The 14,629-nt window shown below is 46.3% G+C and overlaps 1 protein-coding gene across 1 annotated transcript; it reads right to left on the bottom strand.

The window, feature by feature from the left end:
* Positions 1-341: 341 nt before the first annotated feature.
* tbx20 (T-box transcription factor 20) lies at positions 342-10,432 on the bottom strand. The gene is made up of 8 exons (XM_086217066.1): positions 10,193-10,432; positions 9,259-9,496; positions 8,299-8,463; positions 7,477-7,585; positions 5,452-5,610; positions 3,670-3,746; positions 1,441-1,553; positions 342-1,032 (listed from the first exon to the last, which is right to left on the bottom strand). Exons 1-8 carry the CDS (start codon positions 10,323-10,325, stop codon positions 704-706), a joined length of 1,323 nt encoding a protein of 440 aa, XP_086073192.1. The 5' UTR covers positions 10,326-10,432; the 3' UTR covers positions 342-703.
* Positions 10,433-14,629: the final 4,197 nt, after the last annotated feature.

The raw sequence follows: 14,629 nt of genomic DNA, 5'->3' as shown, positions 1-14,629 counted from the left end.
CCTGATGTAAAACAATGTGTGTATTCAAGTGGAGCACTGAACTGGACTTTGCCCCTTTAAATACTGATGGGGCAGTTAAAGCGACCCCCCCCCCCCCCCCATCGTGGCTGTCGTCCCATATTATTCCATATAAAGTTACCCAGCTGGTTGGCTACTGCGGTCAGCATGCGTCCTATGATCATTTGCACTCTACAGTGAGTAAATGGAGTATTTCCGTCTTTGTACAACGCTTCTCAGCATGTTCTTGACACGAGTTTACACGGATGGTGGAGTGGGAACTGTACATAAGGCTGCCCGTCTTGGAAGGCAGGCCGGCTGCTCCGTGTCCCTGCGATGTCGTCTCATAGAAATGTTCACAGTCCGGCAAAGATCTTCAAAACAAGCATCTTCCCAGCCTCATTGGAGACCCTGGAGCCAGTGGCGGTTCACCTCCACGTGCTCGCCAGCGTCTCACACTGAGAATCCACCCTGTTCTTCAACGGTCAAGATCAAACATGCTCCGTCATGGTCGTGTCTTTCGTTCGTATGGAGGGTAGACCGTGTGTCACGCGTGTTCTGCAGGTCCAAAGCAGGCGACGCTCCTGCCTGCTCAGGTGATGGAGGTGAACTATTTACAAAGACCGGAGGGAGAGATAAAAACTGTGATGAGGCGTGAGCTGGAGAGGGGTGGGGGTGAGCATCACGGCGAGGTTTATTCATGGAGTCATACGAAGGGTGTCATGACGGTGGAGGAGTGGCGGAGTCCCTGGATGGCGGCGTAGGGCCCCTGTTGGAAGTAGTGGTGGTAGCGTGGCATGTGGAAGGACGGGAAGGACGGCCCGCTGCCCTGCATGGTTCCAGCCAGGGCGGTGGGCGTCAGCGGCATGCCCAGCCGGCTGTAGGGGGGCAGGGAGCCCTGGATGGGGTGGGGCAGGGAAGCGGCGCTGGTGCCCATGGCTGACAGGGACTGCGGGTGCTGGAAGCTGGAGAAGCCGGAGGTGGTGGTGACCCAGGAGCTCAGGGAGAGGTTGTCAGAGGCGGTGAACGCTGAACCTGTAGAGGGTGGAGGTAAATAATGCGATGAGATGAATATCATAATATATCAAAATAACAGATAAACACTGGAGGTTAAGAGTTAAAAGTACACTTTCAAAAGATGAGAACAACTTCAAGTACCGACTGTACTTGATTACTTGGCTTTTTATTCTGTCACTGAAATCAAACTTCCCCAAGTTTTTATGTTCAAAAAAGCGAGTTTCATGTAGAATTATTAAAACATTAATAAAATATATGAATAATATTTCACGTATAATAACTAACATGAAAAATAACATTAAAATCTCTTAATATTTTTTTGTCTGCGGGAGAAACAAACTAGGTAATATCACCAGTCTGAGCTGGTGTGTGTGTGTGTGTGTGTGTGTGTGTGAGGGAGAGAGAGAGAGAGAGACAAGCGTTCACCTCTGGCGTGTGTAGAGTGGCCGTCCTCGCCCAGGTTCTCCTCGTCGCCGGCGTAGGTTCGGATGGGCGAGCGGGCGTAGGAGTGCTTGTGGATCAGATTCTCAACACTTTCCCTGCAGCAGAAGCCGAAGAGAGAGCCCCAAAATGAATCTCTGTTTTTGAATTTCCGAGGGGATGTTTGCTCTGTTGAGACAATGACTGCAAATGGCCGCCGCAAAACAGCAAAGAACAAAACTCTGATAGCAATTAATTTGTCCATTTACGAAAAAGTGTAAAAAAATTCCTTTTAAATTAAACTACGTGTAATAAAATTTAGATTTTAACAATAACGCGTTCTACACGAGTACAGAATGCTGAGAGTCACAAAATCATTTGAAAGAAAGACATGAACCCTTCAAAGGGAATATTTTGACCCCTCGTTTGAAAGGTTCTTCGACTAATTTTGATGCAGTTTTCTCAGATTATAATTGAAAAGGAAAAAAAAATATACATTTTAAACACATTTCTTAGTTTTCAAAGGCTCCCACATTTTGATGGTCAGAAACTCCATGTCTTTTGTCTCCGCCTCAAACGCGTGCGTCCTTGTTGTCATGTTGATGCGACGCGTGGATTTGGCCGCGCGCGTTTGTTCACCAGCCCGCAAAGTGCATTAGCTCATTCGAGTCTTGTCAGACAGCACTTCTCAAACACAGTGACACAAATTGTTGGGGGAGGTAGTTTGTGTGTGTGTGTGTGTGTGTGTGAGACAACAGACAGGCAAGTGGTCTGCATCACGAGAGCCATGCGTCCACATTAGCAGCCCCCCCCCCCCCCTGCAATTAGGTTAGGAAAGTGCAATATCTGTCAGCAGAGGAGTACAAATGTGTATGTTTTTATCAGCGCTGGGCCCCTCCGGGCGAAGAGGCCACGCCGAACTCCCACAATGCACAGCAGGGTGGGAGGGAGGTGAGGGCGGGCGGGGCATGCTGCTTTCAATCAGTCACTGCGGCCAATTAAATTACAGTGTGTTTTAGTGCAGTGGCCGACTCCAGACTAATGTGATTTCTGCAGCTCCCCCAAGATCAATTGATCAGGTCTAATTCACAGCCCTCAAATAGAGAGAGACAGAGAAAACGAAGAAGAAGAAGGAGAAGGGGAGGAGGAGGAGGGGGGAGGGGCAGGAGGAGGGGGAGAGGGGGTGTTTTTCAGCGGTCTCTGTTTCAGGATGTTTGATTGAGGGAAATGGGCAGATGGTTTCATTTCATCAGCTGATTTTGGCCGTAGTGCCGGAATCAGGAATTAAGAGAAGTGTGTGTTTTGGCAGCGTCCATAAATATGATATGGATGGGGATTTGTAACCGTGTGTGAGTGTGTGTGTGTGTGTGTGTGTGTGTGTGTGTGTGTGTGTGTGTGTGTGTGTGTGTGAGGCACTGAGCTTCAACTGACACCTCTCTTGTGCACGACGCAGTGACAGAAAGGAAGAAGGAAAAAGGGGAAAGACAACAAAGTGTAAAACAAAAAAAACGACAGAGGGAAAATGAGAGAATGAAGGAGAGAACAAGACAAGAAACAAGCAAAAGGATGAAAACGAAAAATTAATTTATCGGGGAATAAAAAGGAAGAAAAGATGAGAAGGAAAAAATTATTAAGATGAAAAAGTGGGACGGATGAAGGACCAAGGAGAGCACTTTGAAAGATAAAAGAGAAGATAAGAAAATAAAAATAATCATGAAATAAAGCAAAGAAAGGAAGGAAAAATAAATCAAAAAGACAGTGAGAGGAAAAACAACGAAAGAATGAGAGAGCAATAAAAAGCAGGGCAGACAGAAAACACCGTCGTAGGGAGGAAAAAGGTGAGGAAAGGAAAGACGGACACAGGAAAAATACAAAAGCAGGAAAAAAGGATGGGCTGAAAAATAATAGAAGAAAGAAAGAAAGGAGGGGGAGGAAAGATGAAGAAAACTATGAGGAAGAAATTCGGAGACAAAACAAAGGGGAAAAATAAATGAGTGAGAGAGAGAGAGAGAGAGAGAGAGGGCGAGAAAAGCTGGTGCACCCCCCCCCCCCCCCCCACACACACACACACACACATCTCCTGGAGACCTCCTCTGACCACTGACCCCGACACCTGAGTTATGGGGACAGTTTGTGTTGCCGCTAGCGGGACGTCCCTGCCTCTCTGGTCTCCAGGCTGCTTTGTGCATCTCCTCACTGGTAAACAAAGACTGCAGGACCCAGAATCCCCTGTACCTCTCCATGTCTGTCAGTCGCGACGAGTCCCGGAAACCTTTGGCGAACGGGTTGCTGTCGATCTTCAACTTTGTGATCTGCCGGACAAATCAGAGCAAAGTGTCATGCTTTCTCCTTTTTTTTTTAATACAAATAAAAGTCTAATGTCTTTGCGGCTGGAAATGAAAGTGAAGCCTCCGCGTTTCTTCGCCCTGCTCCTCCCCTGTCAGGTTCCCACAACACATCAAAGACATCAGAGCCCCGGCTTTAATGTTGCTCATCGTCTACTAAACGCTGGTGCTGGTTCCAGTCTCGTCTTCTGTGTCTGAGAGGAGTCATCACAGCTTCTGCAGCTACCCTGCAATGCTGTCGTCCTCTCGTCAGCTGAGGACATTCCAGACAGAAAAATCGTCCCTTCAACATAAAAGCTTCTACAATGAAAATCCTCTTTGAAATAAAAAAAAAGAGATGGAAATGCTTTACTTGCTGGATGAGAAGCCTCTGCTGCTGCCGCCCAGTTGTGATGTCACAAATACCTCAGCGGTCGTGTGCTTCTCTGTTCAGTGTGGTTCAAGGTACTTTGGTGAAAGTAAACAAGTACCTCGGAGCATAGTCGTGTCACCCCCACGCCACCTTCCGGAAAACGGCGGTCAAGCTAACAGGTGGCTAAACGACAGGACTACAAATGTCATCACGCCTGAAGCAGAAGTGCAAAGCTAGCGCCGGTGACGCTGCAGTCGCGGTGTACTTTAGTGTTGTACTTCTCAGGATTGTACTCACTTTATTGAGGTAACTTTACTGAGTACAATGTGTTGGTATCAGCAGAGAGGATTTTCAGCAATAATCCAAAAACCCATGTGACAACTCCACTGGCATTTGGTGGAGGGAACCCCAGGAGATGCTAACTTCCTGGTTAGCCTACAAAAATACATCATCCCTGCAGGATGCTATCATTTATGATGTGTTTGACCTTTTAAACTCCGTTTTTTTGGGCAGTGCCGGGTTCGGGTTTAGGGTTTAAAACTTTCCTCCTTCGTCAGACGAAGGTGAAGAAAAGAAGAAGCAAAACTTAACGACACGCAAACAAGACACAAGAAGAAAAACGCATTTCGATTTCTGCTTTTGAAACTGAACGCACTGACGGGAACTCGTTGGCCAGGGTGCGTTTCAGGGTGGAGACGTGCAAACTGTTTTGATAAGCGTGTTCTTCTGCACGAGGGGTTGACGTGTGGACGCTCAGAACGAGCGAAGCGGATCGGTCGTGTCAGTGTGTGAATTTTGTTTTGCACATGTGTGTTCACGTCGAGGTTTGTGTATTTGTATAGAAGCTGACGTTACGAGCTAGCTGGGGCTAATGTGCACGTTGAAGAACGCGGCACTGGTCCATGCTGTGTTCTGGTCTCTATAGAAATAAACAGTGGAGGATGAAATTCCTTTTTGCTACAGACGTTAAAAAAGATGGGGTTTATGTTTCACTCTCACACACACACACACACACACACACACACACACACACACACACACGTAGTAAAAATACTGCATTTTTTTGTATTTTTACATGCACGCAATCCAAACCAAAAGCTGTTTAACTGAGACTGAAAGCTAATTGTGAGCTTTGAACCAGCAGGTGATACAAACCGCCCTGCTGCAAGCTTCCCGCCGCGGCTCCCTGAGCTCGGGAGTAAAGGAAAGTTGAACAAGAAAAAGTGCTTGTTTTGGTCTGTTTTAAAGTTCCGCGGGAACCGAGGAGAACGTGCAAACAGCCGCCCTGATGAGACAACAACATGGCTGTCAATCCCTCACCAGCTGGTTCTGATAGGCCGTGACGGCCGTGAAGACGGTCTCGACGAAGACGAAGGTGCGGAACTCCTCGGACTTGAAGTTGAGCAGCGAGGCGGTGTGGTCCTTCTTCTTGATGATGTGGACCCGCGGCTGGTACTTGTGCATGGAGTTGAGGATGATCTGCAGAGTCACAGTCGACAATTAGGACACAGAACAAAGTCATCGGGAACTTTATTGACCTCCCCAAGGAGCCAACGCTGGCGGCGGCGTTTCCTGTTGGCAGGATTATCAGGAAGCGATGGGGCTGATTTTCACCCAACTTTGTTGGCAGTGTAGTATTCAGATCAGAAGTACTCGGATTAGTAGTACTCGGATCAGTAGTAGTCAGAGCAGTTTAACATGTCAAAAACTCCTGGGTTTGGCTGCGGACACCGAGGTGGAGGTCTGCTCAGCGGTGACCTCTGGCTTCGACCTGCACCTGGGACACAGGTGAGTCTCCCTCTCCTCCACTGGCAGAGAAACTGGGCGTGAATTTAGAGCCGGTTTTAAAAAACGACCTTGTAAAGCACAGAGGGGGCGAGCAGGACGCCGGCGAGGCGGCCTCAGCCAAGCCCAGTGCGAAAAATCAAAGAAAACGGCGTTTTTGAATCCTTCCCTTTTGTTACTTTAAAGGATTTTTTCTTCTGTTTTCAAAAAAGTAAACATTTGTACCTTTCGTTAGCGTTTTACAGTTGGTAACATTTGGTGGAGCCTGTTGTCGCTGTTTTAGGGTCTGAAGGATGAGACCGACCGTGAGAACACGTTATTTTGTTAGTAATCTGAGTGAATAACCTCCTTTATTTATATCAAGCGTGTAGTAAGTACTGCGTTGATCTGTGATTGTGTAGAAGTACTTTTCCCCCCCTGTATTTAAGTAGTATTTTTTTGAGCATCTATAATTAACTTGATTTTTTTTTTTTTTTTTACTTTTAACCGATCACATTTGTCTCAGTAATTCTTCCTGAAATCACCACGTTTTTATTGCAAAAAGAAAAAAAAAAGAAGATAAAACTAGGAGCAAAATTTTGAGCAAATGAATACAACCGGCTAATGTTGCGTCTTTTTATTCTTTGGTGTTTCCTTAATACTTTAACTCGAGTTGCTCAGAGGTGACTGTCATTTATGGGCAACCAACAGAGAGGGAGTCGTGTTCCTTCACGCAGATTTTGCGGCGCGTTAACGTGGACGCCGCAGCGGAATGGAACGCAGCCTCAGTTCCTTTGGTCAGCTGCACTTGTGCCACTGCGCCTGTCAGACACGTTCCTCTGTGTGAAATAGTCAAAACTGAGAATATTCAAGTTGTAGAAAAATTCAAACCTGACTGGTTTTATTTGCTCTTCCTGGTCCGCAGCAGTAAACTGACACAAACACTAAACCTTCTCTGCGCTGATGTTGGATTAAAAAGCTTAAATTTTATTCCCCCCCCCCCCCCCCAAAATCTCAGTAGCAGCAGAATTTAAGAATAAAAACACGATTTAATTTTTTTTTAATTCACAAAATGCAGCGATTTTTTTTTTTATTTGGGGGATGAAGGAAAAATCACATTTTTTTTGTTTTTACTAGTAAAGCATTTTTGCACTGAAAACCCTTTTATTTTTATTTATTTATTAGATATATTTTTTGGAACTGTTTCTCCCTGCTGCTGCGGTGATGCCTTCACTGACCGCGAACACACACGGGAAAGTTCAATTAAAGCTACTCTTCTGTACACTTCTTCTTCTTTATCCCTTTTTTTTTGGATTGACATTCTGAGTTTTATTTTGTTGAGTTGCAACTTATTTTTTGTGGCTTTCTCAAAAAAATCAAATCATGTTTTTGAATTTATTTTGTGAAATGGGGTTGAAAATATTTTAATAATGATACAAATGTTTTTTTTTTAATCATTTACCTGCTCACTTTTAATAATGGCAGACAGAAGTCATAATCAAGACATGAATTCTCTTTTAAATTCTCTGCTTTTCTGTCCTTCATGGGGGGGGGGGGGGGGGGGGGTGACGCGGCTCTTACGTGTCCGTGTTGGTCCAGTTCGTTGTTGGTCAGTTTGACTTTCTCGAAGGAAACCATCTGCTTCATCAGCTGCTCCCCGGTAAACGGAGAGTCCGGGTGCACGTACAACCTGCAACCGGGGACACGAGGAGCGGGTCACATCCTCCGCTCTGATTGGCTGAGAGGCAGACAACCAATCAACGCGCAGCTGCCAATGAACGCAGACTTGTTTTGTTTCTCTCTGTATTTTTGTTGTTGTTTTGTTTTAGGAATTAAAGACAAAAACACATAGAAAAATAATTTGAATGTAATAATTTTGTATCTTGGATCCTGGCGAGCTGACATCAAACGAAGAGGGAGGACGGAAAGAGTCGGCCTCCAGTTTCCTTGGAATTATAATCAAGATGATTATTAATGAGCAGTAAATTTAGATTTATTATTATAAACTCATTTGGTAGGTTTTAATCACGTGCTACAGTAATTGAGTAAAAAAAACAACAACACCGAACCTTGTTAGCGGCTTCGGGTGCGTCAGACGTCATTCCGCGTCATCAGGACACTTTTTCAGTTTATCGTAATTTTGAATACACGACTTTTCACACGTAGACGTGTTCAAAGACATGATCGCATTTGCTGCCCGTAACTGTTTCAAATCTGACAGATATAAATATATTTACACTGTAAAAAAAAATGAAATTACCAAAAAGAAAATGTCCTCAATTAAAAATTCTTCTACCCGAAGTTACTGGCGTTTAAATCTCAAGAAGCTGCCACCTTGATAAAGCGTGTGTGTGTGTGCGTGTGCGTGTGCGTGTGTGTGTGTGTGTGTGTGTGTGTGTGTACCTGGCAGGCAGAGGGGGATCGGCCTTGCCGGCCACCAGCCAGGAGGAGCGGTGGTAAGCGTACCGGTACCGCTTGTTGTCCACCGGGACGATGTCCATCAGCACGATGTACTTAGAGTCCTGGTCCACCCCGGAGAAAGATACCCGGATGGTGGGGAACATCCGCCTGATGGTGGCAGGTTCAAGCTATTAGGATAAACTCAATAGTCCCGCATGTTGCTGTTCTTCAGGCTGCTGGTCCAGAATAACCCGAGGAACACCGGACACTGGAGCGAGAGGCTTCCATACCCGGGACTTCTCTAGCAACGCTTTCTGTCTTTGTTTTCTTTCGTTTTTTTTAATTCATTTCTCATTTATTCAGCACCGAAACTGTTGGTTTATTACCACCCACACAGCAAAGTTCAGCACAGGACGTCCAAGAAGACGAAGAGGGAGCAAACCTCCAACGTGTGCAGGGCTTTTTTTAATGGAGAAAAATAAAAATAAAAACAAAAATAATGCTAAAATTTGTTGAGACAAAACAAAAACACCAAAGGGAATTAAAGTTCGTTCAGTTCCATTTTAATTTTTTTTCCTTCTTTTTTTGTTTTAAAATTTGTGGGCTCGTGTGGCCTTCGGGTGTGTACGTCACAGTCACGTGACTCTAAATCGCTTCAACCAATGTCAACAAAATCGAAGAAGACCCCTGAACACCCCCCCCCCCCCAACAAAAAGACCGCAGGCTCGTTCCTTCCTACCCTCACGGAAAACACCGTTACGGTAAATAAGGGGACGCTCAGGACTCCCTCGAGGACACCGGGAATCGAACCCCCACCAGGTCGTTAACGGAGGCTGCCTCCTCTTATTCAGAGGTATTCGGACATCAGCATCCTCATCCTCACTCTTCCTCCTCAAAATGGCGGGCCCCGACCCAACCTGACCCCAACCGATTAAAACAAAACAAAAAAACAGAACCGTTTACCTTCCGGACTTGGTGATGATCATCTCGGTCCCGAGCTCGTGGAACTTGTCCCACAGTTCTTTGGTCTCCAGGTTGCAGGAGATCTTCGCCATCTCCTCGCTAGGGATGCCGGGATTGGTAGGGATGAGAGGCTCCGTGCACGCCGGGGGCGCGCTCCCGCTGAAGTCCCCGTGGCCGTCCAGGGACGAGAGGTCGGCCAGAGACGGCTGGTTGCACGAGGACTTCTCCACGAACTGTTCTGGGTTTGGAAAGAGAACCGGAGAACACGTCACCACATGGGGGAGAGGCAGGAACCCGGAAATAACACGGGATGAGGAAAGAGGGAATTAAAAAAAGGACAAACAGATAAAAGTGGACCTGAAATGAACTTTACAGAGGGAATAATTTAGAATAAAAATGAAAAGTTTAGTTTTTGGTTTAGAAAAAATGATTTCACTCATGAAAGAGAAGAAGACATCTCCTAAAATGAAATGTGGCGCAGCACCAAAAAGAAAAGAAATAAGAAATAAAATAGAAAATTAAATAAACATGTTTGAAATATTTCGATGTGAATCCAAAATGTATGAGGCTGAAAATACAGAGATGATTCAGAAAGTTCTTCTGTAAAATTCAGATTTCCTCTTCCGCCTTAATTATTCTGTTTATAATCATGAATTTAAAATAAAACAATAAAAACAAGCAAAATAATAAATAACAAAATAATAAAAAATAAAGCTTTATTTGTAATTTAAAAATCACCCCTCTGTTGAATTATTTAGCCTTAAGAATGAGGGTTTTATTTTTTTTATTTCTCTTTTTTGTCCTCTTCTGTTGATTCACGTCTTTTCCTCTCATCCTGGCTGAGGGAGAACTTTGAGTTAAAAGTTAGAACATCAACAACAACCGGGACCAGGTTCCCGGGTCTACCGGGAGTGGGGCCTGTCCCGCGTCTCACCGAGCGGCTTGATGGTGTTCTCCTCCGGCTCCTTCTCCTCTCTGCTGGGCTTCCCGCTGGACATCAGGGCGGCTATGGAGAAAGCGTTGGCCCGGGATGAGAGCTGCGGCTTCGGGGAAGACGTGTACTCCATGTCCAGAATATTCCCTCTTCCACAGCTCGAGAGCTACAAAAATAAAAAAATCCTTCTTGAGAGCTGCAGGTCTCCTTTGAGTTTATCAGCTCTCCTCCCTCCCACCCACCCCCAAAAAGCACCAAAACCCAGGCGGCGTCTCCTCGATTGCGCCTAAACAGAAGAGAAGTGTCCGCACGGGGAGCGCTGGTCGCTGGCGGGGCGCATGATGCGGGACTCCGGTGACTTGTGAGCGTCCTGCGGTGTCAAGATCTGAGGCCGGCGGCTCTGTGTGGAAGCTTTGGTCCTCTTCACCCTCCCCTTATAATCCCAGAGTTCCCTCCAATCACCGCCGGGGCTCTCACGTCACGCTTCCACTGTCCCGCAGCGGCGCTGATACGCGGCAGCCAATTGAGTGAGCCGCTGTGGAGGAGGCTTGAAGTCGTCGTCCCCCACAAACCCCCGAGCAGAGGGAGAGAAAGCAGCACCGACCGTCAGGAAACACGCTCACTGCTCCACGCGTGACGCGACCAGGAGCTGATTAACGTCTGGGTTCCTGTCAAGGACCCCCCGAGGGCCCCCGGACCACATGTTGGAAGAGCCACAAACCCTAGACCGTCCACAGGAGAGACTTTCGCTGGAGAGCCAGAAAGGAGTGTTTGTGAATTAGTAGCAGCACACACACACACACACACACACACACACACACACACACTCAGGGTCATGTTAAAGTAAATTATATGTGTTTTGGCACCCACAGGAAATAAAAATCATCCAAATTTTATTATTAAATGACATCGTTTCTAAGTTCTCAGGCTCGGAGGTTTGAGCGCTGCTCTCCAACGACCCACAGATGAAAACATGAAACAACAACAACAACAACAACAACAACAACAACAACAACAACAACAACAACGTGTGTTTCTGGTGCGGACAAAGATTTTGCTGTGAGAACGCTCCTTGTCATGTTCTGGTCATGTTTTTGGCGGGAGGTGTTCTCCTCCCTTCCACTGTACCTGCAGGGTTCTCCACAAATGTTCTAAAAACGCTGGTCCAGGCCTGATTGAACGTTCATTTCTCAAACATTCAACAACGCCGCCCCCCCCCCCCTTAAAGAAACAAGGTTCCTAGAATCCTGCAGTCAGAACATTTTAACCCACTGAACACTGAACTTCATGGGAACGTGATTCCAAAAATGATTAACACCCTTAAAACGTCAATGACAAGATGGAAGACAACGCTTCCTCATGAGAGCGCGTCGGTGGTACGAGCCAACAACGTTAGCCAGGACTGTCTGAGAACAAAACAACACTTTTAGTGTAACACAGCTTTAAAAAGCAGGAAAAGGTCAAAGGTCGGCGACATATAAAGCGTTCTAACCCAACGAAGCAAAGAATATATTTCTCCTCGGGGTTTATTTGGATGTTATCAGCTCATTAAACGTCCGTTATTGGCTGCGATCGGGAGTTCAGATTCGAGGTCGTTGTCCGATTCTCCAGCTGAGGCTCAGGGGAAAAAAACTTTGTTGCGCCGCAGCGGAGAGAAGAAGACGTGCGCTTGAGGTGAGGACGTCCGTCACGTGAGGACGTGGACGGTGGATGCTGTCGTAAGATAAGGTGAGATGAGGTGAGGTCATCTGTCGGGGCCACTTGCAGCAGCAAAGTGGATCGTCAAGTTAAAACCATCAATAATTCATATAAATAAACAGGAAGGGGGAAAAATAGGAAAATAAAAGCTACAAATACATGACTATGAATGTGTGTAAGCACGTGATCTCATCGTCTACATCAGGAAATATTATTGAAGTCTTTTATTTGAATCCGAGCGACGGTCTTTCCAAGCCCTGTGGTGGAAACATGATTAAGATGAACACAGCGTTCGTCCCGAGAGGCTCAGAGTTCTGGCGAGATGAGGAGCAACACTCAAACGAGCGAGAGGGAAATCGGTCCAACACACAACGAGCAGGAGAGCCGTCTGCTGGAGAAGAACCCACAGAGGACGGCGCCGCCTCCACCCTGACACAACCTTTGCTGCCGGGGCAGCAGAGAGTCGGCCGTCGTATGAAAAGAGGAGAATAGAAGTTGAGCTCCTGCCAGCTTTCACACCTGCCAGTCACAAACATCTGGAAAACCGAACGGCCTCGATGCTGAAACAGGAAGTCCAATAGCAGACGTTTTCCAGACGTGCGACTTTCTCGGGCTTGAGGTCACTGAAACCACAGAGTTCAAACACGGGAAAAAACAACAAAACGGGACACAAAAAAGAAAAGATTTCCATCGCAGCCCCAGCAGGAAGATCAGTGCGTGTTGACATCCATTTGAAAAAAAAAATAAAAAAGTGGAGTTACGAGTACTTCGTGCATCACGTGATGTAAAAAAAAACCACACACTTTTGAAGAAATAGTAACGTGTCACTTCATGTGACACGCCATGTGATGCAAGAGCAGCAAGAATAAAGGAGCGTTAATAAATCCGTAGAGAAGAGAAGTGACCCCGCAGACACGAACGCCATCATGGCACGCGTCAGGACTCCTGGACAAATTCTATCATAAGCAAATTCTTTCACGCTGAAACTTGAATAAATACTTATAATCCAGCAATGTATACAGTTTGGCACCCCCCCCCCCGCCACCCCTAGATAAGAACTCCAAAAGCGGCCTCTGAACATGGCGTCACTGATGTCATTCTAATCAGCTCGCTATCTGGAGGCTGCGGGACACCTGGACTGCTTCAGACCAGCAGCAGCGTGGAGGACTTCTATGTTTCTTTTTCTTTTTCTTTTTTTTATATCTAACATGCTGCTCCTCCGGTTGCTCGGGAGGTTGATGTGACACTTTTCCTCGTGAAATTCCGGCGGTGTTGCAGAATAAAAGAAAAAATAAAAACAAAACCTCACCCGACCTTCCATCGGAGTGACGGTTGGGAGATAACGACTGGATTCGAATGTGCTTTGGTGAGTTGTCCCTTTAACCAGCGGAACGTTCTGGGCTCGTTTCTGGGTAGAATGGCGGGTGTGTAACGCGGTCTGGTGTCACGCTCCTCTTCCCATCAGCAGCGACGACTCCTTGACTCCATGAATGCTACAGAACACAACAAGGTGGTGGAGCTGAGACCTGAGGTTCTTCTCTGTTTCAGCTCAAATCGGTGGTTGGCTGGGAATGTGGAGTCGGCGCAGACGTGTTGGCGGTGCCTCGCACTTGTAGTTCACCGAGTGGCCACTCGGGGCAGGCTCATAAAATGGGTCACTCCCTTCTGCGGAATCTTCAAACGTGATGTCACGTGAAGAGTGATGTAAAAGTATGAAATAACGACCTTGAACATTGTTAAGATGAGACAAAAGAAGACGAAGATGATGAAGACTTGATTAATCCTAATTGTAGTCACACACACACACACACACACACACACACACACACACACACACACACAGAGTTTTCATCTGACAACAGGAAGTGCACAAAATTTCTAGGCCTTCTGGTAACCAACATTTGCTGCGAGCTGGTGACAAGCGAGCGTCTGCGGTGGATCCGGCGGGTTGTGCAGGCTCAGCCGCTTCACTCTTCTCATCTCATTACTGTCCTGAATCACTCACTCAATTTCATATCAAAGAAGAAAGCTTTCAAGACGGATTATGGACATCTTTTTCTGTATTTCCCCCTGCTTTTAACTTGATAGGGCCTGAATCCGGTCGAGACGCCGCCTCAGGCTGAATCTTTATCAACGCTGTTTGTTCCTCCGCACGATAGCTTGGAGGAGCAGCAGCCAATCACAGAGGCCCTTCGTGCCACAGACGCCATTTTGTAGTGAATCGTTTCTTGCAGATTTAAGAAGATGGAAAATTCATTTAGAAGCCGGAGTTTGAGAGGTGCAACTGAATGCATCACGTTTCTGAAATGCTGACTATAGTTTGCGTGTGTGTGTGTGTGTGTGTGTGTGTGTGTGTGTGTGTGTGTGTGCGCACGCGTCTATTGCATTGTTGGGACTCAACTCCCTTTCGTCGACCAAAAGCAGGTCCCAGTGACGTAAACCATTACTTTTACTTTAAGTGAAGTTAATTCAAACAGATGTTATATTAAGTTGTCAATGTGTCAATGTAATGTCCTCTCAAGCAAGGAAACATGACTCTGAATGTGTGTGTGTGTGTGTGTGTGTGTGTGAACACCAGGTGTGTCTTATGTTGTGGGGACATAAATGTGTTTATACACTCACAATGTAGAGACTATTTTTAGCTACTAAAAGCAGGTCCCCGTTATATAAATCATTACGTGTGTGTGTGTGTGGGGGGGGGGGTTGTTGAATGAGTGAGAACATTTTCTTTTTACAGTC

Source organism: Aulostomus chinensis, chromosome 11 (assembly GCF_037954235.1).
Source record: "Aulostomus chinensis isolate RoL2024-O1b breed Wild chromosome 11, RoL_Achi_v1.0, whole genome shotgun sequence".
In the NCBI taxonomy this organism is placed as follows: domain Eukaryota; kingdom Metazoa; phylum Chordata; class Actinopteri; order Syngnathiformes; family Aulostomidae; genus Aulostomus; species Aulostomus chinensis.
The sequence above is the reverse complement of the archived record's forward strand: the minus strand, read 5'-3'. Positions and strand labels throughout refer to the sequence as shown.

What these genes read in the sequence shown, in the direction of transcription:
- tbx20 (XM_086217066.1), bottom strand. Translation starts at nt 10,325, where the DNA reads ATGGAGTACACGTCTTCCCCGAAGCCGCAGCTCTCATCCCGGGCCAAC. An exon ending in GAACACCATCAAGCCGCTCG is followed by an intron (nt 9,497 to 10,192) that starts GTGAGACGCGGG and finishes TTCCAAACCCAG; the next exon opens with AACAGTTCGTGGAGAAGTCC. An exon ending in GATCCCCCTCTGCCTGCCAG is followed by an intron (nt 7,586 to 8,298) that starts GTACACACACAC and finishes CCCCGGTTGCAG; the next exon opens with GTTGTACGTGCACCCGGACT.